This window comes from Alosa alosa, chromosome 3 (genome assembly GCF_017589495.1).
Source record: "Alosa alosa isolate M-15738 ecotype Scorff River chromosome 3, AALO_Geno_1.1, whole genome shotgun sequence".
Taxonomy (NCBI): Eukaryota; Metazoa; Chordata; class Actinopteri; order Clupeiformes; family Clupeidae; genus Alosa; species Alosa alosa.
This window is the reverse complement of record NC_063191.1, coordinates 32,402,228-32,430,226: the sequence shown is the minus strand read 5'-3', so window position 1 is coordinate 32,430,226 and position 27,999 is coordinate 32,402,228. Positions and strand designations below refer to the sequence as shown.

Below are 27,999 nucleotides of genomic sequence, written 5' to 3'. Positions count from 1 at the left end.
AGGAGAAAAAAAGGCCGTGGGCAAAACGGGTTGCGGAAGTCTCAGTTACGTTGGGGGTTACGTGAAGTTGGTCAGTCCACTTCCTGTACAGTGGGACATCCCGCTGCATCAGTCTCCACCGTATCCATGGTGAAACAGTCTCGTTTTGACATACTTTTTAAAAAGACTGCGTTGACGCTAAATCGGCTACACAAGGATATGCGACTTTACCTCAGTCTGTTTACGTCCATTATGTGAACGCTGTTCTGAGTTCAATCTGGTCGAGACGTTGGCTACAACTATTTGTCCATGGACATGGAGTGTGGAATCACTGCGAATCGAATGTGTTCGTAAGCAGGAACAAGGACAAGTTACAGGCTACACTTCTGTAATACTACTCGTTTGTAGCCGATTTCAAACCAAACACTTTGGTGGGATATAAAACAACCTGGAATAATAATAATGGGGGTGTATCGGAATCTATGTTTATCCGTTGCCCTTATATTGTCCTGTCTCAAACACGGACTTGCATTCAATCTGGATATCGAGAAACCTTCTGTGTTCTCTGGTCCTCGAGGGAGCTACTTCGGATTTTCTGTGGATTTCTTCAAACCGAGTAACAGACAGTGAGTATGGTTTCATTGTTGATTAGTGCGTCCGCGTCAAGAGGCGCAACAGCAAATTCATCCATCTCGATGAAGCATTGTTGCCACCATGGGAAAATGCTGTTTACGTCCACTGTGGGATGGAGTATTCCAGACGCTTGATTACTTGAATAATTATGGCACTCTTTTGCTTTTTGTCAAATTAATACTTTTGTAACATGTCCATACACAAGATCCACGTAGCTTGTGTTGCTGATTTGGGTAGCCTACATTTTCATTGTGTGCCATTTTGTTGCCAGATTAAACGTTCTTATAGGTGCTCCAAGAGCAATCGTGTCAACAGTGTCAAACGTGTCCGAGAGAGGGGCAGTCTACAGCTGCCCTTGGCAAACCGGAGATGGTTGTAAACAAATACAGTTTGACAATACAGGTAAGTTATTGCACATTGTTTTACATGCCAGCTGCTGATAGCACATGTTTTGGATGTCAGAAGTGGAACAAGAAGTGAGTGTGTGTGTGTTGAAATCCAAATTATTTCAATGGGTTGGTAAGAGTAGCTGTATGGAAAGAGGGAAAGCGAGAGAGACAGACAGACAATGTTTTGTAATCAAGTCAGGGCTCATCCTGGAATGTTGACACACTGTCACCCCCACTAATGAGTCCAGTATCGAGTTTGCGGAAAGGAAGAGCTGAAAGGACATTTACTAAGATGTCACACACCAAAGTACTGTTGAAGTCATTTTTCATTTTTAGTAGCATTTCTGGATAGTCTTTTGTGGAATGAATCATTAATGCTATAAAACAAGATTTTGAGTCAATAGTCCCATTGAACGTGGGATCGTACTGAGCAGTGAAGGCAGAAAATTGAATTGTGCAATGAGGAAACAGTCCTAATGGCATAAACAACCCAGTTTAGTGACCTTGTTTTGATTCACTAAACTGATGCCATTTATCTAGAATGAAAAGCAAAGTGCACAAGCTTCCTTTTCAGCTCATTTGAGATCTCATTAATATTCTGGGTCTGTTCACAACAGACTTGGTTTAAACTACATGCTTTGAGCCAGTCCAAGTCTCTTACAATGGCAGTGCACAAACTCATTCATGTGGATTATCTCTTGGTATGCTCAAAGTCCTCACCAGGCAAGGGGGTTGTGCCTCCCTACCCTCCATCAAAGCACTTAATGATAGTTCTCTGTTTGCAATCATATAGTGTCAGCCGTAGTCTTGTCTTTGGAAAAAAAGAGAAGAACTAGCCTAAAGAATATTTCTCATTTGAGCATGAAAATGATATCTAGTCTCTTTGATTCACAGGCTTATCAGTGTTATTTACAGGTTGATATAACGTGTGTGGCATGTTTTTGTGAACCTCACCACCATTAGTTTTCATGTAAACACTATTGTTTTCTCCCCAGAGTTGGTGGGTACTGCACCTAACCGCATTTTTTTTTTTTTACTGTAAGTGATGACTGAGCAACAAAAGGGTTCTTTGTGCCAGCAGATCTGCTGACTGCTGTGCTGGGCAGCCTCAGCCTAGATTAGAGTGGGGCTTGTGGGGGTGTCGAGGTAAACACTGTAATTACTTTGGGTAGAGGAAAAGAAGCTGTTTTCCCTCTTACCGAAAGACGAGCCTAAGCAACAATGCCACTTGCTCAAAACTGTTGTGGTGTGGCTTTCCTGGGTTTGACTCAGGAACTGGTTCACTGGTTTTCACAAAGCTCCACAGTTAGTTATGTATGCTCAGAAAGAAAAGGACAGGGACAATTCATGTATGTGTTGTGGATAAGTTGGTGGGAGGCCAGGTAAGAAGATGGCAACATTTACAGTGTTTTGTCTTCTTTGTGAATTGACAGAGAGAGAGAAAGAGACTTGATAAGGTCTCTTCCACAAGCCAGTCCTGTCAAGCAAGCTGCGCTTCTATTTGGGTCATTCCACGTCAGTTCAACCAGGGCCCACGCACTTAGGTCTCAACAAATTCTGAAAAAATTACCAGGTGTACCTATGTTACCCAGGAGACACACTGTAAAATTACTCTTATGTAAGATCAATACTTTCCAAGATACAGCCAGTTTTATAGGGGGAGGGGGTGTCGATTTTGCTCGGCCTCTTTTTTTTGTCAAAGTTCACAAGCCCACAGCGCAAGAACTAAACCATGTAGGAGGCTCAAATTGTGCATGCTGGTACATAAATAGGAATAGTATGTAGCAAAATCGTCACGGTTGGTCTGTATAATCCTGCATGGTCATAGCTGTCCCTCAAAGTTGATACAAATTTTATTGGAGTTTTTGGCCGGGCTCTGTTTAAGCCTTCAGAAGACATATTTTTACTCAACATAGGCTCTTGATTTATTTTTCTTACTGAGATAAGTAGAAACACTCTCACAAAAAACAATGAACAGAAAATAAATCCCTTCAGGGTCTGAACAGCAGACCTCACAAGTCTGAAAAATCATTTTGGTTATCATTTTCAGAGCACCCAAACACCTTGTGGGAATATACAAAGATTTTTTAAATAGGTTTTTCTTTATTCTCCATGATCCCTTTTTGAAAACACCAATTTGACTTGTCTTATGCAAATCTTTCTTTTTCACTATCCACCCTGAACATGGGCAAAATGCACCATTGACATCAATATGTTTTGTATAGAGCTACCACAGGTTACTCTATACAACCACAGGTGGCAGTGTGGTGAGGCCATCCTTAAAAATATTTTTGTTTGCAGTAACAGCCAAAAAAAAAAAAAAAATGGGTCGGTAGGTAGGTCAATATTTTTTTTTTTTTTCAAGATTCAAAGTAAAAAAAAAAAGTACAATTTTGGTCATGGTGATTACGTAGGAATGAATTTACACAAATGTGCATATCGTGACGTAACTGACTGGGTCTTCAACCCGTGCCTTCAGGCGCACCATTGCAAACCTCATTCTGATGCAGGTTATATAGACCAGCCTTTCTCAAACGTCTTTGACCTGAGGCCCGGTCATGGCAGACTTTTGGGTCAGAGGGCTCATCTACATGTACCCAGAAAGAAGGCTACGATAGCTCTTGGCCACGTTATATTGAAATTTGAGTATACAATACTCAATGTTATACAGTGTATTATACAGTCTCTGCTCTGTTTCTAAGGAAGTTCCAAAAAACAACGTCGTTCTATTAAGTTTCGTTAAATAAATAAATAGCCTTCCAACAGGTTGAAGCGGAGCTTTGATACCAACGTTATCGATTAGTTTCAGTTTCTCTCGCGCAGACGCGCATTGAATGAATGCTCATACCACCACGTAATTGTAGGGCTCCATGTTTAATGACATCGATAGCAGAAACGTTTGTTTTCTTTTTTCGTCGATCCGCGGTTTCTTGATCAACTGCGCAGCAAATTATCAGATGAAGCACCGGGCCTAATTTCACTCCACGACTCCGCGGACCAGCAGTCTCCATGTTGCGGACCCATATTTTGAGAAATGCTGAATAGACCACAACCAATTTCAATACCGTTACCGTTAGACTAGGGGGAGAAGGGATGAGAAAAGATCTGGCCACAGTTCTTCCAGAACTTCGTGCCAAGTAAAAGCGTTATCAGTTTGTGTGAATGAAACGAAGCGTAGGCCATAGTGTGACATGCGTAAAACCAATGGTGTAGAGATGACGCCACAGGGTTTTATTTAAGTGTGCCACGTTTGCATGTAGGCAATTTATATTCACAATACTTGGGCCTACTAAAAGAAATATTATTTTATTGCATTTGTATTGGTTGTTTAGAGTAAAAAAACAATCGGTCGGTATTAACGCAAGTTTACAACCGGCAAGTCGGTCGGACTAAAAGGGGAAAAAAAAATATTTGGGTCGGTTCTAAATTGACAGGGTCGGTCGGGTTACGGCAAACGAAAATATTTTTAAGGATGGCCTGACTATATATAAAACATATTGATGTCAATGGGGCATTTTGCCCATGTTCAGGGTGGAAAATAAAAAAGAAAGATTCTGTTGAGCCTCCTACATGGTTTAGTTCTTGCGCTGTGGGCTTGTGAACTTTGACAAAAAAAAGAGGCCGAACAAAATCGACACCCCCTCCCCCTGTAAAACTGGCTGTATCTTGGAAAGTATTGATCTTACATAAGATTAATTTTACAGTGTGTCTACTAGGTAACATAGGTACACCTGGTTATTTTTTCAGAATTTTTTGAGACCTAAGTGCATGGGCCCTGGTTGAATTGATGTGGAATGACCCATTTTTGTTTAGAGTGAGCATACCCACAAAGAGGTAGAGAGACCAATAGCAGTGCACTTCACTCTCAGACATGGCACTTCCTACTTTCATACTACATGCTACGCGCTACACTTGCTTATAATACACTACACACACACACACACACACACACACACACACGCTCACCACCCAGGGAAATCCCCACCTCAGCAGAGGAGACAGAGAGCAGCTGGACAGTCACAGTCCCTTTGGCACCCTGACCCCCCCTACCCCCCAATCACTTCTCACCAAAGTACAGATAGCCAATGCCAGACAGGCTCTGGCATGTGCTAACGCAGTGGAAGTACCCCACGGAGGTGTGAGTGTATGATAGTTATCGGAGCACTTTTTCTTTGTCTATTTCTTTGTTTTGATTTGCTCGCTGATAGATGAGATAAAGATTTCTATCTGATCAGACTAATGTCACCATGTCTCTTTACTGTGACTGGTGATTTGTACGTTTTTTCTCGACGAGGATCTCTGCTCAGTGATGCGCTAAATTGGTTTGGTTTGGTAGCTGTCACGTACCATGTTAGCCTGCTGGTTGGCGTGCAGCTCTCGGCGTAAGCCAAGAAGGGCTGAATGTGATGAACCTTCCCTATTATGGGATAGGAACAGGGTTTCTCTGCCTTACTTGGTCTGAAGTTCCTCCTGATGGGCCTGGAGGGCGGCTTCCTGATGACTCGGAAGTGATAAATGTGAGCAATCATGCAGACATAGGCATAGATTAGCACTGAATTTAAATAGGCAGACATTTTTGCATCCTGTTGCTGCATACATAAAGATTCAGCTTACACCGCCATCCAAATTGGAATATTAAAACGTAATTGATGTCATATTAACTGCCTTTTTACCTTGTCCAAAATGACAGCTCTGACTTGCTGACAAATTAATCTCTTGACATTGCATGCCACAGAGGGATGACTGATGCCTTTGTAGAGCAAAAGGTGTTCAAATGAGTCGGGATCACACATGAGCCAATAATAGATTCAGCTGCCTCTCGCTATGGGGATGCATTTCACTTCAAACAGGCAGGGGTAAGAAAAGGGCAACACGCATCACTTCATCAGAGAGAGAGGATGTTCTAGGGGAATTTGAGCCAGGGAAATGTGTGTTTACTGCACAACTGTGATGTCTCTCTAATGTCACTGTGTTCAAATGGTCCGCGTGTCCTTTGATTTGCTCATCCCAACTCTCTGTGTCTTTAATCTCTCTTGCAGATGACCGGAAGAATGAAAACAACCAGCAAATGGAGTTCAAGACCAACCAGTGGTTTGGAGCTACAGTACGTTCAGATGGGGAACATATTTTGGTGAGTCTGTATTACCATGGTATGCTCTCTGCATGGTCTTAGCGACTCTGGCCTGGAAGCACAGGGGAGGTTATCATCCCAGGCTATAGTCTCTGTTATTAAGGCCTCTTTCTTTCTGTTTTTAGTCACTTAGGGGCAGCCGTGTCCTACTGGTTAGCGCTTCGGACTTGTAACTGGAGGGTTGCCGGTTCGAACCCCGACCAGTAGGAACGGCTGAAGTGCCCTCGAGCAAGGCACCTCACTGCTCCCCGAGCGCCGCTGTAGCAGGCAGCTCACTGTGTCGGGATTAGTGTGTGCTTTACCTCACTGTGTGTTCACTGTGTGCTGAGTGTGTTTCACTAGTTCACGGATTGGAATAAATGCAGAGACCAAATTTCCCTCACAGGATCAAAAGAGTGTATATATATACTTATATATACTTATATACTTTTCACTCACTCACTCAATCTTTCTTATAGAACCTGAGCAACAAATGAGGCCTGGTGTAGTTATGATTGTGCTAATTCTGTAAAACTTGTCACTGTATGTTTCAGGCCTGTGCCCCTCTGTACCAATGGAGCACCTATGGCCTTTCAGAAAGGGAGCCTGTCGGAACCTGCTTCCTGAAAAAAGGGTCAAGTGTGGTGGAATACTCCCCGTGTCGCTCAAGTAAGCTTACCCGTTCAAATAGTTCAAGTTCAGGTCAGATATCGAAAGAATGGAAGACTTTTGGCGTCAGTCAGATAATCATGCATAATTGTTCTACAATGGCCTGCCTGCCCCTGAATGAAGCTGGGAATCTGAGAATCATTTTGTCACCTGACAAGCTAACTGTCTTCTATGTTTGCTCTTCTGTAATTCTGCTCAGGCCTATAGTCTGTGAATAGTTCTTTATAAAAGACATGCAGGTGACGAGACATGTTTTCAGCAATCCCCTGTTCTTAAAACAATGTGAAATATAGCCAATAAATAAGAAAACATGGAAGCTTTGCAATCAATATATTTTAAAATTCGTACATTTATTTTCTTTTCATTTCATCCTCAGATTTCAACTCACCAGAGGGACAAGGTTTTTGTCAAGCTGGATTCAGTGCAGATTTTGTGAAGGTACAAACGGCTCAGACACAACAAAAGACCAATTTTTTGTTAATCGCGTTCAAGCACTTCTAAGGAACTTTTGAAAATAAATGAAAATGGTCTTTGTGGTCAACTTGAAAAGAGACAATATCCGTCTGGTTTGTAAACTAACAGTATAACTGATTATGCCCTTTTTGCCTACAACAGAATAACAGGGTTGTTGTTGGCGGACCCGGCAGCTTCTATTGGCAAGGTAACTAATGTAATTGCATCAGTTTAACAAGTGTAATATTTAAGCGCATTAGCTAGCTGGGAAAGCTAAAGAAGCATGTGGGTGATGGAGGGTGTTTTGTGAAGCTAGGTTTGTCTGACCAAACAGCTGGTGCTTTTGTGTACAGTGGGGGTTTCTCCTGTCTAGCGGCTGGATACTGATGTGTAGAGTTTGTCTGGTCATTCAACAAAATGACAAAAATCTGGAGGGCTGTGTCTTTTTGGAAGCGAGTGTGCTTCAAAAATTATTACCCATGGCAGAGCTCTGCGTCGATAAATAATTCACAGATTCGCAGGCTGTCCTCTCTCCACAGTTTTCTCTCTCTCTCTCTTCCCTTAATTCACTCTCTCTGTCTCAGAGAGAGTCACTGAAAGAGTTGATGGCTTGTTATGAGTTCTGTTCTGACTTAAGAGGGTGTTCCCTAGTGAAAGAAAGACTGCCAGTGGTGAACCCTCGAATTGCAGCCTTGGAAGTGTGGTCTTGAGTTTGCAGTGTTAGCTTTCACATCTCAAGAATATGCTAATAGTATGTGTTTGTTCACATGCTGAGGGGGGCAGGGAGGAAGGGAGGAGAAAGAGAAGAATCAGTTCCCTTAAGTAAATAGGAATGTTTTCCAGTGTGTATAAAGAATGTTTGGCTGTCTAGTGGATAGGAGCTTAGGAGCTGATGCGTGAAGGGTAGTGAATATGCCCTGCTGGGAGCAGCCGGGGAGGACTGCTGCTCTGTGCCATGTGTGAGCTTTTCTGCCTGGCCAGTGGTGGACTCATGCAGCCGTATTCTCGACCAGAGCAAGTTCATGAAAAATCCACACAGGGAGAAGGGACACACAGGGCTGTGTTCCCATGCAGAGCACTGCTGTCCAAACCTAATGCTTCAGTTTACCGTCATACAGTTGCGTCATAGTTTAGTTCATGGAGTGTTTTGTTTTTGTTTTGTTGGTTTGCGTTGTCAGTTGTTGCTGCAGTCTCATAGTTTGGGAATGTTGGTCTTTATTTTAACCTGACTTGCAATTTATGCTGACACAAGCCATTCTGTGTGAAGCAGTGTTTTCCATTATACACAGAGCCTAAGATACAGATTCAAGTTTGCACCCTTGTCTGTCTGTGGGTTTGAATTTGTTTTCACACACCCTTTCAAAGGTCATAAATGACATCATACCGTTTCCTTTCTAAGCCAAACAAGTTGTCCTCCATTAGACCATTTTATATGTTTGTCATAATGAGTCATGCACCTTTTGCCCTCCTGCAGGTCAGCTCATCTCCGACGACATATCGGAGATCATAACCAAATTCAACAACAACTTCTACACGACATACAGCAATCAACTAACCACCAAGTCAGCGAGCGCCCAGTATGATGATAGCTATTTAGGTACGGTCCTCTTCTTCTTCATCTTATTTAACAGCCTTGAGTGGGTCTTCCACAGTAGTAATCATGATGTTCTCCTGAGGTTAGGACGGCTGCCATTATCTGAACAGTAGCTCAGGTTATAAAAATGACTGGTTCCTCTGATTTAAGGAACCAGCCTCCAGAATGACTCACAATAACTTTCCTCTGCGTCTAGGCAAGCTCCTACATGCTGTCTGGTGTACTTAGTGCTGTAGGGTGTGGAAAAGAAAAAATAGTCCCTGCAGCCTCCTAATAATGCAGCTTGGGTTTCTTTTTCCCTCTCTCTTATAGGATACTCCGTAGCGGTGGGGGACTTCAACAATGATGGGGACGATGGTAAGAGTTTAACTGTGCTCACGAATGAGCTTTGATTGTTGATTTAATTCTGATTTCATTTGGGCTGTCAGCCTGTGCCTTCTGTACGTTTCTGTAGGCCATTACAATACAGTATAAACCAATGGGAAAGAGCTCCATTGTGGCCAGAATGTGGCCAAAAAATGTGTCTATGAAGCCTTGTCATCTGGTGGTGTAAGTGTCTCATGACTGATGAACTAAGCTATCCATTATGCCCTGACTGCACTGAGAGGGGTGGGGTGTGTGCGGGTTTAGCCTAAATGCAGGTGTATGCCCCTGCCCTAGCCCCCTTCCCCAGTTAATCCTCCAACTGAGTGCCAGCGCTGCTCAATGGAGGCATTCTTTGGTTTAATTTAGCGTCTGTTTCCCTTCATGCAGATTACATTACTGGTGTTCCAAGAGGAGAAAAAGCCCTTGGTTATGTAAGAGCTACACCCTTTTAATGAACTATATATCATTATATCATAGAGATTTAAAAGCTATACATGGTGTGTCCCTGCAGAAAGAGGAAAATTATTTTGTTTATGTTGTGTCCTCACAGGTAAACATATTTAATGGGCAGAATATGGTGTCTATGCTCAACTTCACCGGTGTTCAGGTAAGCTGTGAGAGTTCATCTTTACTAAAGTGTAAGAAACCATACCTTCTTACATTCTTCTGTGACATGGCTGTGATGTGACGCCTTATCGGAGGTCTCTCCGACATGCATATTTTAACAGAATGTCCCCTGTGGCCACGGCCTAGTTTTGTTTGGTATTTGTTTACAAGCCAGGAGTTCATGTCCTAAATCCACTCCCACATCTGGAAGCTATTGTGAATTGCATCCAGAGGTTTGGAGAGGGAGAGAGAGAAAGAGAAAGAGAGATAGAAAGAGAGATGAAGAGAGATGGAGAGGCAGCAGCAGAAGAGAATGCTCACTCAGCACAGGATGGAGGCAGAGTGCCCAGACCTCAGACCCAAAATCTGATTGGCTTAGCATAGCATACCGCTACAATCACTCTCCTGCTCTCTCTCTCTCTATCTCTCTCTCTTTCCCTCTCTGTTTCCATGATAGCTTTTTCCTTGAAAGATATACAAATAAGATTTCCCTGCTAATTTGTCTGATAAAGGTGTTTTCGTAACATGGCGGTTGCTATTGTGACACTGGTCTCACACAAAAACATTGAAAATCTAGTTGAGGCATCTAGTTGAAAACATCGTGCATCAGCTTGTCCTGATATGGCGAGATTGTGGGTTTCTGGCAATGGCGATTATCCCATTGCATGAGACGAGTCTATTTCTGCAGTTTTCCTCACCACCACCATTTTCATTTATAATGCCTGCCCTGACACACACACGTACACACACACACACACACACAAACATAGATACACATATTCGCACACACACCAGAAAAAATGAAAAATGAACTGTTAACAGGCATATAAATCAGAGCCTCCCCTCCTATCCTGCAGTGAAGGCAGTCCGCCCACAGGAAAATGGAGCTGGGCAGTGAATGGCAGGCTACTGACCAGAATATGTGTATCCATGTCAGGGGACCCGGGCCGTGTCAGCCTCCAGTTTGCATATTTGGGCATTGATCATCCACACAACATGCAAACACAAAACACCACACCGTCCATAATGACAAAGAGGGACTAGTGCTCTTGGCTAGTGCCACTGGACCGTGGTGTGCTGCTACTGCTCTGTGTTGGTTTATAGTGCGTTTTTTGTAGTCTCTCATGGCCATGGTGTTTTTTTCCTCTCTGTTTTATTATCACAGATGGCTGCCTATTTTGGGCATTCGGTAGCAGCAACTGACATTAACAATGACGGGTGAGCAGCGACGTCCACACACACACACACACACACACACACACACACACACACACACACTGTGAGGTTATGAGTAGCACTATTGAGAGCTGTTACTGTAAAGCTGTGTGTGTGAACTGTACTGTAGAAATGTGCAGAGGCTGACATTAACCTTTGGAAATCACCTCAATAATGTCAGAGGATATAGGCCTGAAAGTCCCTGTCTGTTTTTCTTACTTTCTCTTTCTTACTTTTACTTTTTCCTTCTTTTTCTTGTATCACTCTTTCTTTCTTTCTTTCTTTCTTTCTTTCTTTCTTTCTTTCTTTCTCTCTTTCTGTTTCTATCTCTCCTTTGTTTTGATTTTCTCTCTCTCCGCCCATCCCTCTCCCAGGCTGGTGGATCTGTTTGTGGGAGCCCCTCTCTTCATGGACCGTGGCTCTGACGGGAAGTTGCGGGAGGTCGGCCAGGTGTACGTTTACCTGGGCAAGGGCGCCTTCACCTTCTCCAACCCCCAGAAGCTCACTGGCTCCGAGATCTACGCCCGCTTCGGCAGCTCCATCGCCAGCCTGGGCGACCTTGATCTGGATGGCTTCAATGGTATGACAGTGACCCTTAAAAGCACTTGAAAATTGCTTGCAAGTGTAAAGTACAGATAGTGTCAGTGTATAGCTTGCCTTTACTCTATGTTGCTGTAGATGAAAGAATCCACTGAATGATTTAATCAAAAGTAACTGTAGGTACAAATTAGGTAACACATGTGTTTTATTATTATTATTATTATTATTATTATTATTATTATTATTATTATTATTATTACATGTGGGCACTCCACTGGCCTGTTCCAGTAGCCATACTCAAGCAACACATGAATTCTTTGGCACTATGCATAAGGGAGCATTCATGCGTTAGCAAAAGTGCATAAATGTGTCCCATTTTTGTAAGTATGCCAAATCCCAGCACACGCTATCTCTGCTTTCTGCTAAGACCGCATTCCATAGAAGAACACTGTTTTGGCCAAGTGCACGTACCCGGAATTCATCATGTTCAAATAAATCATGAGAGAGGGCAGGGAAGACTAGCTATGTGTGCAGCACAGTAAATTGACTCATGTGACTCACGACACGCCACAGCAAAGGCAAACATTGCCATCACTTCCTGTGCTTCGTGGGGTGTTAAATGTTGGATTAGGTGACTACAGCCCTCTTATTCACCAGGTTTTAGCTGATGTTTGTCCCATTCTAGGTTTCAAAACAGTGACTACTTCTGACTTATACTAAGGTTCCGTTCCCTTCTGTTTTTGTGTGTGTGTGTGTGTGTGTGTGTGTGTGTGTGTGTGTGTGTGTGTGTGTGTGTGTGTGTGTGTGTGTGTGTGTGTGTGTGTGTGTGTGTGTGTGTGTGTGTGTGTGTGTGTGTGTGTGTGTGTGTTAAGATGTGGCCATAGGTGCCCCTTATGGAGGACCTGATCACCAGGGCCTAGTGTACATCCACAACGGCAGAGCGGGAGGGCCCGAGCCCACTGCTTCCCAGGTGCTGGAGGGCCGCTGGGCCTCCTCCTCCATGCCCCCCAGCTTTGGCTACGCCATGCACGGCGCCACAGACATCGACCTGAACGGATACCCAGGTCAGTAGTCCTAAAGTTGCCACTAAATTGAACCACTGAAATTTGTAGATTAATTGTAGATTAGTTGAGAAGTGTTGTTTCAGATTAATGAGGAAGTATAACTTGCATACAGACACACTTGTACAGCACACACATACTTACATGAAAAAGGCTCTCGCAAAGTATTTATGCAAACTGTCAGAGGAGTATATCGGTGCTTCCAAAAATGTAATACAACGTTTTTTTTTGTTTGTTAATACAAGTCCTGTTTGTGTGTGTGGGTGAAGAAATGGCTCAGCATCAAGTCTTCCAAGGAAAGGGAGGGGTTGGGGGGTAATAATTCTTACTTCTAGGCTTGAGCCTCTGTTTGGTTTGGCTCTGTGTGGCCTCCCTGCTGAAATGCTTCATGGCTGTTTTCTCTCTCTCTCTCTCTATCTCTCTCTCTCTCTTGGTCTCTCTCTTTCCTCTTTCTCTCTCTCTGTCTCTCTCTCCTTCTCTCTCTCCTTCTGTCTCTCTCTCTCCTTCTCTCTCTCTCTCTCCTTCTCTCTCTCTCTCTCCTTCTCTCTCGCTCTCTCCTTCCCTCTCTCTCTCCGCACCAACAGACCTGATTGTGGGCGTGTTTGGCGCTGACAAAGCTGTTCTCTACAGGTACAGTACACTACGTGTCTCTCTCGCCTCACTTTGAAGCCACACATGCGTTTGATATACATTCATGTTCTGGGTCCACTAAAGCCATTAAAAGGTGTGTTAGTTTAATCAAAAAAAGGTTTCCCACACAGTTTTATGTGCAATTAGTCTGCCGTTAATACAAAGCAGTGGCTCGGCTTTTCAAACGACCTACTCAGTGAAATGCTTTGCCCTTACAATCTCCTGACATGCATCATGGATGCCCTGTATTGATTGACACACAAACCCTCGGAGGGCGTGCTAGCATGTCTGCCTGCTCTGATTGATTTTTTGTGAGCGGACTTGCTTTGAAAGCTCATTTGTTGGTGTACAAGCAAGGCTTTATAGGTTGTGAGGGAATGGTCAATACATTTTAACTGTTTTATTATCTCTCTTCTTCTGTTGATCTCACTCTCTCCATCATTTCTTCTTATTTTTTTCTCTATCAATTGATCATTCTTTCTTTTTCTTTCTTTATCTTTATTTTTTCTTTCGTTCTCTCCCCCCTTTATCTCTCGCATGTTCTTTCTCTCTGTCTTTCTCCCTCTCTCTCTCCCTCTCTCTCCTGCTCTTCCTCTCTCCACTAGGGCTCGGCCAGTCATCAGTGTAAACGCCACCCTAGACATCAGTCCCCAGATCCTGAATCCTGAGGACCAGAGCTGCAAGCTGCCCAGTGCCCCCTCCACCTCAGTGTCCTGGTGAGGCCACCCCACCACTAACTGTATCACAGCTACACATCATCAACCCCACATCACAGCTACACATCATCAACCCTCATCACAGCTACACATCATCAATCCCACATCACAGCTATACATCATCAATCCCACATCACAGCTACACATCATCAACTCTCATCACAGCTACACATCATCAACTCTCATCATAGCTACACATCATTAACTCTCATCATATCTACACATTGCACCTATACAGTACATCACCAGCTATGCATCATAAACCCCACATCACAGCTACACATCATCAGCCCTCATCACAGCTACACATCATCAACCCCAAATCGTAGCTACACATCATAGCTGAGAGTACATCACCAACCCCACATCACATCATCAACCACAGGCCTTCAGGGCAAGGATAATAATAGTTAAAAATAGCACAAAAGCCCACATGAACATTACCAGCTCACAGTCTTAACACAGGCCTAGAATTAGTCATCTTCAGACATCCCCACGTCGACTCAGAGGTTGTTTCGTGTCTTGGTTTCTGTTTTGCTGAGAGAGCCAACGATAAGGCCTTGGGGTGGGTGCCCTTGCAGCCCAGTAAGTCCGTCCCCTAGTGTGTGAATAAAGGCTTTGTGCTCTCAGGTCCCTTATCAGGACGCATCGAGATGGATTTTGCTGTAAGGCAGCACCCAGCTCCTGATCTCTGATAAGGGCATTAGGATTGACTGTTCAAAAAATAGCTGCTTTGGAATGAAGCCTAAGCCAAGAGGTTTGTTGTTGTTAAGTGTTGAACAAGAAATGTTGAGTTAAATGATGAGTTGCTTGAGGGAATTTCTTCACACTCTAGAGAACGTTCTGCGCGTTTGGAAAATAATATATCTGTTCAAAGAACCACAGTGGTTTTGACAGATCATGTTTCAGTAAACTCTACAGAGGTTGTTTTTATCTTTTTAGCTCACCAGTTTATTTCCTCTCTCTTCAGTTTTACAGTGAAGTACTGCCTGAAGGCAAGTGGAAGAGGTGCCCCGTCCGATTTGAGTGAGTATAAAGAGGAATCCAATCCCTTCACGGGGTAAACAGTCTCCTTTAGAAAATGTGTCCAGTTCAGGTGGAAATGGGTCATGTTAATGTGTAACATCACTGAGGTATATCGCTCCACTTTACCTGCGAATGGAAATGTTTTTCTCCCCTGCTGCCAATTAAGGGCATGTCTAACCGCAGGCTAAACCGTTAGCTCACAGTGTGAGAACAGCACACTGTGTGGCAAGCAGCCCTCGTAAAGGCTTCGTCCGGCCCTTGCGTTGGGTTTCACACAGGCCTAGTTCATAATGACTCCCAGATACAAGGCTTTGCTGTCTGCAACCCCTACAGACGATGGACTTGATGATTTATTTTTCTCTCTCTCACTCTCACTCTCTCTCTCTCTCTCGCTCTCTGTTTGAAGTTGCTTGTCCTTTTATTGGAGCTGTGAATGAAAAGCGGACATGCACTCTTGCTTCCTTCCTTCCTTTTGCCTTTGTGTTGGATGATCATTAGGGAGCCAGTGTTTGGAAGTGCAACAGAAAGTTGAGCAGAGACTGACTAACAGAATCATATCTGATGAGAGAGAGTCGAGGAGGATGTGAAAGGAGAGTTCAGTGGGCCCGAGCTCAAACAAAATTGCTGGAGCCTCCGTAGGTTTGGGTTCCGGAGTGTTTGGATAATGGAAGGGATGAATGCTGAGGAGAAGTGTTTGTTTTGGGAGGGGTGAGGGGGGGGGGTACCATTAAATTTGAGTAGGCCCCTCACCCCCCTCTGGTCCCACCCCAAGCACACACACACACCTCACAAACACACACATTCATGTGACGGAGGAAAGGGGTGGCGTACATAAATGAGAATGAGGTCAAGCAGGGTGTGTGTGTGTGTGTGTGTGTGTGTGTGTGTGTGTGTGTGTGTGTGTGTGTTTGTGTGTGTGTGTGCAACAGCTGGGCCTCATCTCACAGATCCTCCGTGTCACAACCAAACAGCCGTGAGCTAAGCCAGACCAAGCCCGGCATGTCCAGCGCCAACGCTCCGCAGGGAATTGGCCGCGACGCCCCGCTCTGCTGACCTCTGCTGAAAGAGCTTCCGCTCGACCTCGTGCCCAGCTTTTCATGACGTCAGCATTTTTAGCTCCTTAGCTGTGTGGCTTTCATCTAAGTGGACTGAGTGGTCAGAGCAAGAATGCATGCCTGTGTGAGGGGAGTGGATGTGAAACTTGGGGAGTTTCTAATTGACACGCTGCGTTCCACAGAGACCAGAGCACATATTTGAACCAGAGGGCCATTAGGCATAGGCCAGCCAATAGCACTGGGTTTGGACATAATGTCTGTCTTTGGGATTCAGATTATTTCTGCAGAGAATGTGACTGTTGACTGTTCAGGATGTGACTGTTGATGATTGATATACTGTCTCTTGCCCACCCCCACCACCTCTTGCTGTGTTCAGACTTCCAGGTGGACATCGTCCTGGACAAGCTCAAGCACAAGGGGGCGGTCAAGCGTGTCCTCTTCCTCCACAGCCGCCAGTCTCAGTACTCCAAGAACATGAGCGTGTCCAATGGGCGAACCCCAGGTTGCGAGGAGCTGGTGGCCTACTTGATCGTGAGTATCAGAGGCCCCAAAGTCCTCTCCAGCGGCCCTTCCCCTGCTAAACACATCTCTGATGCCTCCAGGCCCCCTTTTTCTCTCTTTCGCTGTTTGTTGTTCTTGGATCATGTTGTCCGCAGTATGTAGAGATGTTTCGCCGCCCTCTCTTTTAAATCCGCTTTGTGTGTGGAGTCTTGTTTAACTCTTCCCAAGCGTGAGGGGTGGTTGCATTGTTGTTGCACACAGACAATAAATAAAGCCATGAATAAATCAAACATGTTTTGCACATCGGTGACATTAAAGTTGTTCTTGGGAGGAAAGAAAAAAAAACAGAGAGAGGGAGAGAGGGAGAGAAAAGCATCCCTTGAAGAAAGAAAAGATGAAAGAAAAACAACTAAAAACCCATAAATGGCAATAGTCCACTGTGTTTGGTGTGAAGGCAGGATTTGGAAATTCCCCAGGCCTGAGGTCAGTCTAAAGCTAACCCCCCTCTCTTTCTCTCTTTTCTGCAGGATGACTCAGAGTTCAGGGATAAGATCACGCCCATTGCTGTGTTTATGGAGTACCGGCTGGACTATAAGACGGCTGCCGACAAGACTGGCCTGCTGCCCATTCTAGACCAGTCCACGCCTGCCAACGTGACCAAACAGGTACTCACCGCCGCCGGGTTGGTGGGCCCCGGACCGCCGGGCCTTATCGCTCCCCCTGGCTGAGGAGGGGATTAAGTGGGGGCATGGTGGATGACTCTCTGCTGTGTTGTGGCTGTGTGTGTGTGTGTGTGTGTGTGTGTGTGTGTGTATGATTGGGTGGGGACTGGGAAGATGGTCGTAGCCATAGCTGTTCCTTTGTGTTGCCTGGAAGCTTGATACTGTGAAGTCGTCAATGTCTGTTGCAACACTGACAGCCTCCAGATGTGATGAATTAAAGTCCCTTGTGGATATGTCATAAAGAAAGGGGCATTAGAAATATAGCAATTTAATTTAAATGATTTAGACTTGTGGGTGGAAAACAAAAATGTGCGTGACAAGTCCAAATAAACAAAAAATTGTTTTTTAGTAAATTCATAGACCAGCTTGCAAGTATGACAGAAAACTGACCTGACTTATGCAGAAGTGCTGTACCTACAGTGATGTCTGTTTCTCCTATTTTCCAGGCTCATATATTATTGGATTGTGGGGCTGACAATATCTGCAAGCCAGACTTGAAACTGACTGTGGTGAGGTGAGTCAGCCGCGTCCGTCTGAAGACGACCCAGAATAAACCACTTCCTTCCTGCCTGTGGCAGACAGCTGTCTGGTACCTCCTATAGCCCAGCTGATGGGTTGACTAGACTAATTTACCCAGCCTGTGCCCATGGGCACACAAGCATTGATGAACAGAAAGGAGAAATACTATTGCTACTTCTCTATGTTCTTCCATCGTCCATTTGCAAAGCACTTTGAGTTACCAATGTGTATAACAGTCCAATAAGAATGCTTTGATGGCTGTTAATGAATCACCACTTTGATGGCCGTGAAGGAATCAGACTTGTGTTTGTTCTGTCTGTAGGACTGATTGTCAAATGACCCAGCATCAATTACATAGTCATGACTACTTTCTTCCTGTGAATTGTATAAGGTGTGGTACTTGGGTCCTGGCCAGACTGATAGTTGAGAGGTGGATGTGATGAAACAATGATGTGTCTCTGTCATTTGGCAGTGACCAGAAGCAGATCTACATCGGTGATGATAACCCCCTGACCTTGGCGGTCACCGCAGAGAACAACGGGGAGGGGGCGTATGAGGCCGAGCTGCACGTCACCATGCCCCCGCAGGCCGACTTCATTGGGGTGGTGCGCAACAGTGAGGTCAGTCCAACCGCAGATGGGAAACCATGGCAACCTACTGTATCCATGTAGCAGTGCTCTCTGCTCTTGGCTCTTTGTAGTGCGGTAGTAGTTGTGGTTAAATGATGGATGTTTTCATTTTGTTTTTGTTCACTCGCTTTGGCTCGTGTCATCTTGCCCTTTCAGACTCTCTCCAGGCTCTCCTGCGCTTACAAGAGAGAGAACCAGACCAGGATGGTAGTGTGTGACCTGGGAAACCCTATGAAGGGAGGCACAAAGGTAAGCATGACCTTTGAACCCTTGATCTTTGTCAGCTGGTTTCATTTCTCTATTTGATTGCCTTTCATTCACGCAAGTGATGGGTTTTTTTTCTCTATTCAACACTGATTTCACAACGCACTTTACACAATTTGTGCACAGTTAGACAAAACAACAATACTCGATAAAAGAGGGAATGCAATGATTAAACCCGACAACCTGTTGCAAAAGCTTCACCCAAACTTTACCATCTGGAGCAGCACTGATGCTGCAGCTCCTCTGGCTGTGTTTAAGAGGTGCCAAACGCAGTGGAAATGGCAGCTGGCTGAGCTGGTTGTGCACCTGTGGTGGGTGAAGTAAGCATCACGTTGTGCTCTGTCCACGTTTTAACCCCCTCCGCTGTTCTCCAGGTCATGGCCGGCCTCCGCTTCAGTGTCCACCAGCTATCCGAGCAGGACACCTCTGTCAAGTTTGACCTGCAGATCATCAGGTACTCCTCACCACCTACTCTGTTTATATGGACTCAAATTAAGTTATTTATTTTGTTACGTTATAGCAGATTCCGTATCGTAATTGGATCTAAGAATAGAGTATAGATCATATTTATGAGTGTTATTACTATGTTAAGTATTCAGTTTGTCTGCACTTGCACTGTTTACTCAGTTATGTTTGTCTTGAGTGTTGAGTGTTAAGTTTTCATGCCACTCTGCACTCAAGTGCTCTTTCGGCACTGTCATATTTTTATGGTTCCGCTTGCGTACACAGCCAGCCAGTCCCCTCTGTAAATAAATACACCAGTGAGAGCTTGGGTATAATCATTACACTGGCTGGTGATGGGGCTCTGAGTCTGACGGAGGCATTTTAATTACAGATACCCATGTTTCCATTTTGGTCCCAGTTTATCCTCATGAACCTCCTCTCTGTCAAGCTGTCTTTTCACACTACTCCCAAGGGGGGGATCATTTTCTTTAATGTGCGATTGTAGTAGAGATGGTTCAACCCAAACAAGGCGCAAAGCCAAGACTTCAGACAAGAACCAAATGCTGTTAGCAGGAAACTAGCTAGTAACAAATTTACCAGTATGGTCATGAAAGCTTTACTTGGTGTTGTTTACAAAGCAGTTAATGAAATGTTTGCGGTAGATTTGCAGCAAACTTATGGGTGATTTGTGGGAAACAAAGGAGTTCACCAGAAAATATTGGCAGAAGTTTGCCGATGTTGGCTGCTAGAGGAAAACTTCCAGCAAAGCTGTACATTTGCGGCAACTGTTCCCCAGAAACCTGAAATTTCTGTGAAACTCATTCATAGCAGTGCAGTGTGTGTGTGTGTGTGTGTGTGTGTGTGTGTGTGTGTGTGTGTGTGTGTGTGTGTGTTTGTGTGTGTGTTGGGGGGGTGCTAGTGTGTATGTGTTTTGTGAGTCACTCAGCCCTTTTGAAAATCTTGGGACAGACTGACCTGTAAATGCAGTTCATTGCCAACTTTGGCTGTGCAAACACACTACTTTCGATTGTGGACACTGGAAGAGTGATTGATTCATGTGACTGCCATAGTGCTAACGACGGGGAAAATGCTCGCTGAAGAAGTGGTAAAACTTTCAAATGCAGTGGTGTTCATTTCTTTCGACTGTCCCTCATACTGGGAGGGGGGGGGGGGGTTCTGGTTGTTCTGATCTGGTCCTGACACACATTGGTGTGTGTTATCAGCTGCAGGTGTGCTTTTCTTTCTCCTCAGGCTCACTGAAGGGCAACAGTGCCATCTGGTGTTGAAGGACCAAACTACTGAAGTGTTGCCTCTCAAAGACATCTGTATCTTAATTAAAAAAAAATCTTTCATTGCAGTTCCAACCAGTTCAACAACACCAGCAACCTGGTCTCCAGTGTCACAAAGCTCGCCGTCTTGGCTAAAGTGGAAATAAGAGGGTGAGGATGTTTCTCCAGATTCAGCGCTTTTGTGTCTTGTGTGAGCAGGTGACGGGTGCCTTCTCTAACACTCTCTTCATCTGATTCTAGTGTGTCTGCACCAGATCAAGTCTTCCTCCCAATTGCTAACTGGCAGCCAAAAGACAATCCAGTGTTGGAGGACGACATTGGTCCCCTCATCCTCCACGTGTATGAGGTCAGATCTTGTGTCCTCTTTCAGGTGTATGTGGTTAGAAAATGTATGTACAGGTCCAAGTGCCCACGGGGACCCAGGTTCGAATCCGACCTGCGGTCATATCCCGATCCCACCCCATCTCTCTCTCTCCCACTCACTTCCTGTCACTCTTCACTGTCCTAAAAAGCCCAAAGGCAAAAAGCCCAAAAAATATACTTAAAAAAAAGAAAATCTATAATTTAACTGAAACTACATTCACTGTATTAATTCACTGTATCAGAAATAAAAAAACATCTTTACTATCAAACACTGACTAATGATCCATTGTGTTTGTTCTTAGCTCCGGAATAAAGGCCCAAGCACGTTCAGCAAGGCTATGCTTGACATCAAGCTGCCTTACAAGTACAACAACGGCTCTCTGCTCTACATCACCAAGTACACGGTGGATGGAGCCATGAACTGCAGCACGGACATGGAAATCAACCCTCTCAATGTTTCTGTGAGTGCCGCAAACATCTGCTCTGTGGGTTAGCATAGAGAGGTGAGAGAGGGTGGAGTAGCTTAGTTAGTACAGCAAGGGGTGACCAACACTAAGGTCATGGGATTTTTATACTGAGAGGACACAAGTCACTATATAGTAATGAGGGTAAAACACTGAGATGGTGACAAAAATGTATCTCTGCTGTGCCGTACTGTATTTGTGCTGTATGATGCTTTGGGTGAAAGCATTAATGTAAATGTATGTAAATAAATCAATGCAAATGTATACTGGTCATGCAGATTACAATAGTGGGTCTTCTCTCTGTCCTCAGAATCCCACATTTTTGGACAAGAACATGACTGTGACCAGCGGGGACCGGGCGGAGAGCAGGATCCGCAACCACGTGCACCGGCGTGACCTGGAGCGCAAGCAGATGGAGGGAGACCTAGAGACACTGGTACTGTCAGAACTCACCTGCACTGTGCACCCACACCAACAGAACAGCTGCTGCTGCTGCTGCTGCATTCAGTGATCACATTATAACGCTGTACATATAGATAGAGAATCATGCAATACATATAGAGTGAGAGTAAGAATTCCTGTACAAATGTTGTTATTTGGCATGATTGTATGCAGATAAACATACAGATGGTACAAATATAGTGTGGAATATACAGTATGTATATATGCATCGTGCTGCCTTGGCTATGGTGTCTTCATGAGGTTTGCCGTGATCATGAGGCTGTGGCGTGATCATGAGGTTTAACCTCAATGCTTTGAGAACACATTGATTTATGTAAGCATTCTTCCGTTCTTCTCTGCTCCCTGAACCTGTAGGACTGTGAGAAGGCCAAGTGTCTGAAGATCCAGTGTCGCGTGGGCCGTCTGGAGAGGGGCCAGAGTGCCATCCTGTTCATCCGCTCGCGGCTCGGGGTTTCCACTTTCCTCCAGGTGAGATGAGAGCTCTTGTGCTCTCTGGTGCGTTCACATTCCTTGAGCAGAGGCGAACATTCACGGTGAACATGCTGTCTCTGAACAGATACATTTTAATGACTTTGAATCTCAACTGTAACCCTCCATCCAACTTTTGCAGAAAACTCAAGGCAAACGGAAAACTGTTTGCAAACGTTCACAAGTGTTTGCCAGTGTTTGCGAATTTGAACGCACCCCTGGTTTCAGCCTGGGTGCATCACCTGTAGGGGCTCTGGTGTCTAACTCCAGGTGTTTTCTTCTCCCGCCTCCAGGCTGAGTCCCAGAACCGCTCCTACAGTGTCCGGTCCTCGGCCACGTTTAATGTCATAGAGATGCCCTACAAGAACCTGGTGTCTGAGTTCCCCTCCAACAGCACGACGGTGAGTGTGGTCGTGAAACTTCAACACATCCATGAATTTGGTGCTGTGTGACAACTAAAACTTAAATGGGAACTTGAATTTAAAGGTACAAATATGAAAGTATTGAACGCACAAATTTGTTTTGCCTTTTTGACCCCAGAACTGCTTGCCTTGCAGTATTGGCAACTTCTGGACATTTTGGGCAATTCCATTTCTTACTTTAACCCCTCAGTTGCACATTAGAGTGCCTTCAGGCTGTGTGAATCATATAATTTAAGTACAGATAATTGTCTTGGTGTTACAACTCAATGGCTCATACAGGTATTACGTCTTCAGATTATGCCTTTTAATGCAAAAAAAATAAACTACCCAAGGATTCAATGAAATTCTAATTGAGTCTAATCCTCTAATCTGATGATTCAGGGAAAAGACATTCAGATAGGACTTTAGATAAATTATATATTATAATATAATTAAATTTCAATGAATTTGTGCCTCAGGTGAACCTAGCTGTGATTTGGGTGAAGACAGACTACACCCAACCTGTGCCAGGATGGGTTGTAGCTCTTGCTGTGTTGGCTGGACTCCTCCTGCTGGCTCTGCTGATCTTTGTAATGTACAAGGTAAGGCTTTTGTGTGAGGGGAGACATCCATCGACTATATTATACAGTACATGTACAGTACCTGCTTTAGTGCCTTTTCATTTGATCATCTCATTGTTTTACTTCCTGATATTGTATGGTCCATCACAAGTTTTAAGGGTATACATAGGCAGAAGAGATATTTTCGGTAAGTAGTCTTAGCCCCTGACTGCCATTCAAGCCAAACTAATTTGGTCGGAACTAACCAATGAATGAACACGGTCCTGGGGGTCGTTTTTAGAAAAGTTAGCAACGACGTTGCTCAACCACCATGGTACGACGCAACTTGCGACCAAACAACGACACTGTTACACCTGTTTCCAGAAAGCATTGTACCTGTGTCGCAATTCGCTACCTCCGACGTTCGAACACCGTAGTTCCAACAACGTTGTTGATGGTGCAGCGATACATATCATTGGTGGAAACAGTGGAAACGTGTAATACCCCACCCCCTAATGTTCTGTCATGGCCTATGTCAACATTTTTCTAATCTAAACCGAGTGATTAATGTTGGCATTGTCATTGCCATCAGCCAAAACCTAAACATATTGCAAGCATATAAAACAGTTAACTTAAGCAGACCAATATGAGTCATTATTTCTGTTAAATATCTATGTTGGGAAAAATATATAGCCTGGACAAATGTCTGGGTATCCCATAGTTTTATCAACTGTCTCGTGGCTTAACGGCAGTGCGTCGGTGCTCTCTAAGAGTAGGCCTACGAGACACAACAATAGGTTTTGACCATACATATTTATGTATATAGCTGCTCTACATTGAGAGACCATAGGTACAATACATCAGTCAAAAACAATTGAATCTACGTGTCAAACTAGTTCACCTGCAGGTAGCGAGAAGCAAGAGGAAAATCAGAAAATCGAACCTATAATAAGTCATCTGCTTTAGCCACTACACCATTTGTCACTGCTGATGCAGGGTCTGTGGAGATTATAATACTAAAAGCAAGGCAATACTTGAATTAACATAAATAGCAAGAATGAGCCAAGTAGGGGAGTCAGTGTCTTAATCAAAATTAAACTACAGGATAGATCAATCATTGAGTCACGAGATAAACATCCACTTTTGGTTAGGCGGTTGTGATTTTTGGTTTAGCGCTCCAGACACCAACAGGAACTACCAAGGAACGAGACAAGTGCAACTGTAGTTCAAACGACCAAAGTTTGCGTCCTTGTTTGAGATTGAGAGTTCGAACTACCCTTTCTAGAAACACCAAGAAAGATGGAGCGAACTACCAAGGTTGCGACGCAAGTTAGCAAGCAATGCTTTCTAGAAACGACCCCCTGTTCTGATCCTGGTCTCTGGTTTGACAGAGGCATGAAACTCAATGCTCCTGTGGACCAGAAGGCCGTTTAGAATGGCAGAAGGACAGTGGTGTGATGTTTAACAAGTATATATTTAGATGATGTGTATATTTGAACACGTTTAAATATTATGTATGTCTCTTGTCTGCTCCTTTCCCTCGCGTCCAGCTGGGCTTCTTTAAGAGAGTGCGCCCCCCTCAGGGCGACTGCACAGAGAAGGAGCAGCTGCAGCCCCTGGAGAATGGAGAACGCAACACGGAGGCGTGAAGATCGCCACCACAGCACTGTGTCCACTCAACACCACGTCTCCACGACAGGACTGGGAAATGGCCTGTGGCGACAACCATGGGATAGAACTATACAGTTATGTGTGTCTGTGCGTGTGTGTCTGTGCGTGTGCGTGTGTGCGCGTGCGTGTGTGTGTGTGGGGGTGCTAGTGTGTATGTGTTTTGTGAGTCACTTGGCCCTTCTGAAAATCTTGGGACAGACTGACCTGTAAATGCAGTTTTTTGCCAACTTTGGTTGCACAAACGCAGTACTTTCGATTGTGGACACTGGAAGAGTGATTGCTTTTTGGTCTAGACTGCTCTGATTCATGTGACTGCCATAGTGCTAACGACGGGGAAAATGCTCGATGAAGAAGTGCTAAAACGTTCAAATGCAGTGGTGTTCATTTCTTTCGACTGTCCCTCATACTGGGACGAGTGCCAATCCAGTTTGACTGTGCTTCAACAAAACCTGCTGGTTAAATCTATGCATATTAACTGCACTGACTTTCATGAGATTCATTAGGCGGCAAATGTAGTTGAACTATGAGGCGTTTGAATAACCATTGTTTACACTGTTAGTTTGAAGCAATAGAGAATACAAAAGGTCTTAACTCTTTGTAATAAATGTAGTGTCGGATGAATTGGGAAATTTGCAATAATCATGTACGTTGAATAGCTGCTGCCATATGGTGCTTCAGGAGAACAGTCCTGGACAAAAGACCATCCTTGAGAAAAATGTGCTTCTTTGTGAAAGTGCTTGATTGTCATCCTTATGTTGGTCTGTAGTCCCTTTTCAACTGACCCTCATTCAGTAAACATTTCACAGTGCTTTGCCTTTTCTAAAAACCTACAAAATGGGTAAAAAATCCCATTCAAACAAGTCCAGGGGGTGCAAATTAGGTTCTTCACTAGGAAGGTTAGTCTAAACGAGTTATACTAGAAGTGTAAGACACCCAAATACAATGCAATTGTAAACTTAGCAAATTCAGGCAGTGGTCTGTTTTTGTTATTGTGCGTATGAATGCTATAATAAGAAAGGAATATTATGATTTACAGTTAATGGCTTTAATATGAGCCGTTGGCTTGCTGATTAATTTATTTCAACGCAACACAGGAAGGATCAAGTGAGCCGGCAGTCCTTAAAACGTGACCAAGGACACATTTGCATTCACACTGTGAAAAGAATGTGGACATATTTGGCCTAGAACACCTAAAAAGTTGTCCGAGTTATCGGATGTCGAATGCAGATCGAGTGTGTATACTCACTTCTCTTAAGAGGTGTGAAGTCCCGTTATCATTCATACCAGGACAGGTCGGCAGTGGTGGACGAAGTACACAAATCCTGTACTTGAGTGAAAGTAGAGATACACATGGTTAAATGTTACTCCAGTAAAAGTAGTTCGTCCTCCTTTTACATTTCCACTTGAGTGGAAGTACAAAAGTACTTGCCTTCAAATGTACTTAAGTATCGAAAGTAAAAGTCCTGAAATGTATAATGACTAATACAGTTGCATTTACTATTGTTGAAATGATTCGGCACAGACCGGCATTCATTGAGCCTTTCTCCTTAATTCAAGGACAAAATCAACTAAGAATTGTTGTGTGTAGGAAGAACTAAAAACAAACTAATTTTATATCTTATATTAGATACTTCAAAGTAACCACTTTTTGCTTTGTTGAATGCTTTACACTTTCGGACCAAATCAAGACGTTCCCTTTTGTGTTTGATAGTGTCAGATTGTCTATCATTGTATATCTATCCATCATTGTCTATCACTGTCTATCATCATTGTTATGGTAACATCAATATTGTGAAAAGGGGTCAACAAGGTACAGTAAATAGTGGATATAACAATAACATAGGTTAGGCAACACCATTATTTAAAGCCTAGCTCGCTTCATAGAAAATACACATGTATTTGGTCTTTTTTCAAAAGGAACTTTAGCTGTACTTCAGCTGTCACAAAATGTAGTGGAGTAAAAAGTAAGATATTTCGCCTAGAAATGTACTGGAGTAAAAGTTAAAAGTTTAACAAAATGTAAATACTCAAGTAAAGTACAAATACATGAAAAAATGACTTTCAGTACAGTAATTAAATAAATGTACTCAAGTAATGCCTGCCACTGCAGGTTGGAAACGAGCTCTGTGACACTTTTCTCAAGGGTGGTCTTAATCATTTGTCTATGACTAATAAGCCAAGAAGTCAGCCACTTTAAAACCTTGGTTTCACTAAACGGTTTCCCTAATCTTTTGTGTAGTAATTTAAATTCACTCCTATTTCCTTTCCTATTGTTTGGATATAATTTTTAGAAGACGTGTGTAAATTATTATTTTGTCTTTTTCTTCCTCTGTTGTTTAAGGTGGTGGAAGTACAATAGTTTCATGAAATACTAAGTTTGTATTTTTGAAATACGGTTTGCATTTTTTACTACTCTTAACATTTAGGTACATCCACCATAAACGTATCACTCCATCTCATGTTAGATAAACTATAAAAACGTTTTTGTATTTCAAAACATTTACTCTCTCAAATGTAATTTCAAAGGCAAATGCAAAGACAAAGTCCAAGGGCATAAGTTGATGCTGCTGTGGTTTTTTGCTTTGGTAGCAAGTAGATAATCACTGCACAATGAAAACTTTTTACAGTGACAACAAATCTCTATGATAGTAATTCTGTAAGACTGAGTACAGTCCACCAGTCTAGGTAGAGGATTTGTTTCCGTCTTTATTGGCCTTTTTACGCATTCTTCATGTCTTTGTTAACATAATTTCTTCACATTGCACATATAGAAGTCTTCTTATTTCTTTCAAAAGTATGGCTTCACCATTAATTGCATTAACCTGAACAGAATGACTAGATCATAATGATCACAGGCTGAATACAGAATGCTTGTAAATCACATTTTTTGTAATATGATTGAACATTGATTACATTTTGTATATGTGTATAAAGTGTTTTAAGTCAGTTGTGACCGTGTCCCTCCCACAAACATGTACAGAACAGCTCAGTTTGAAATGTTAAAATGATCAGTTTCCACGTGTCACTCCAGTTTGTGAATCTTTAGGCTATGGCTACTGCTGTTTGGTGGGTGAAGATATGTTAACAACGATAAAATGTTGAGAAGTTTCAGATATACTGTATTTTCACCAGTGCTTCCATTACTATTAAAATGTGGATGTGATAAATTTGTGTGTGTGTGTGTGTGTGTGTTAGCCTAA

General features: G+C 43.5%; 1 protein-coding gene across 1 annotated transcript; it reads left to right on the top strand.

Moving 5' to 3' along the window:
* The first annotated feature begins 33 nt into the window (after positions 1-33).
* On the top strand, positions 34-27,966 carry itgav (integrin, alpha V). Its single transcript, XM_048239961.1, has 30 exons — positions 34-605; positions 884-1,014; positions 6,041-6,132; positions 6,666-6,780; positions 7,157-7,218; positions 7,396-7,441; positions 8,708-8,830; positions 9,140-9,184; positions 9,581-9,624; positions 9,744-9,800; positions 10,965-11,017; positions 11,389-11,594; positions 12,427-12,618; positions 13,200-13,245; positions 13,851-13,961; positions 14,932-14,987; positions 16,419-16,573; positions 17,071-17,208; positions 17,712-17,779; positions 18,257-18,404; positions 18,570-18,662; positions 19,052-19,131; positions 20,480-20,560; positions 20,651-20,756; positions 21,076-21,234; positions 21,548-21,673; positions 22,054-22,167; positions 22,461-22,568; positions 23,048-23,170; positions 24,679-27,966. The coding sequence occupies exons 1-30, from the start codon at positions 442-444 to the stop codon at positions 24,775-24,777; spliced, it is 3,141 nt and encodes a 1,046-aa protein (XP_048095918.1). The 5' UTR covers positions 34-441; the 3' UTR covers positions 24,778-27,966.
* The last annotated feature ends 33 nt before the right edge of the window (positions 27,967-27,999 follow it).

Coding starts and splice junctions, on each gene's coding strand:
- itgav (XM_048239961.1), top strand. CDS start 442: ATGGGGGTGTATCGGAATCTATGTTTATCCGTTGCCCTTATATTGTCC. Junction 6,133..6,665: donor CAGATGGGGAACATATTTTG/GTGAGTCTGTAT, acceptor TGTATGTTTCAG/GCCTGTGCCCCTCTGTACCA. Junction 14,988..16,418: donor AGGTGCCCCGTCCGATTTGA/GTGAGTATAAAG, acceptor TGCTGTGTTCAG/ACTTCCAGGTGGACATCGTC.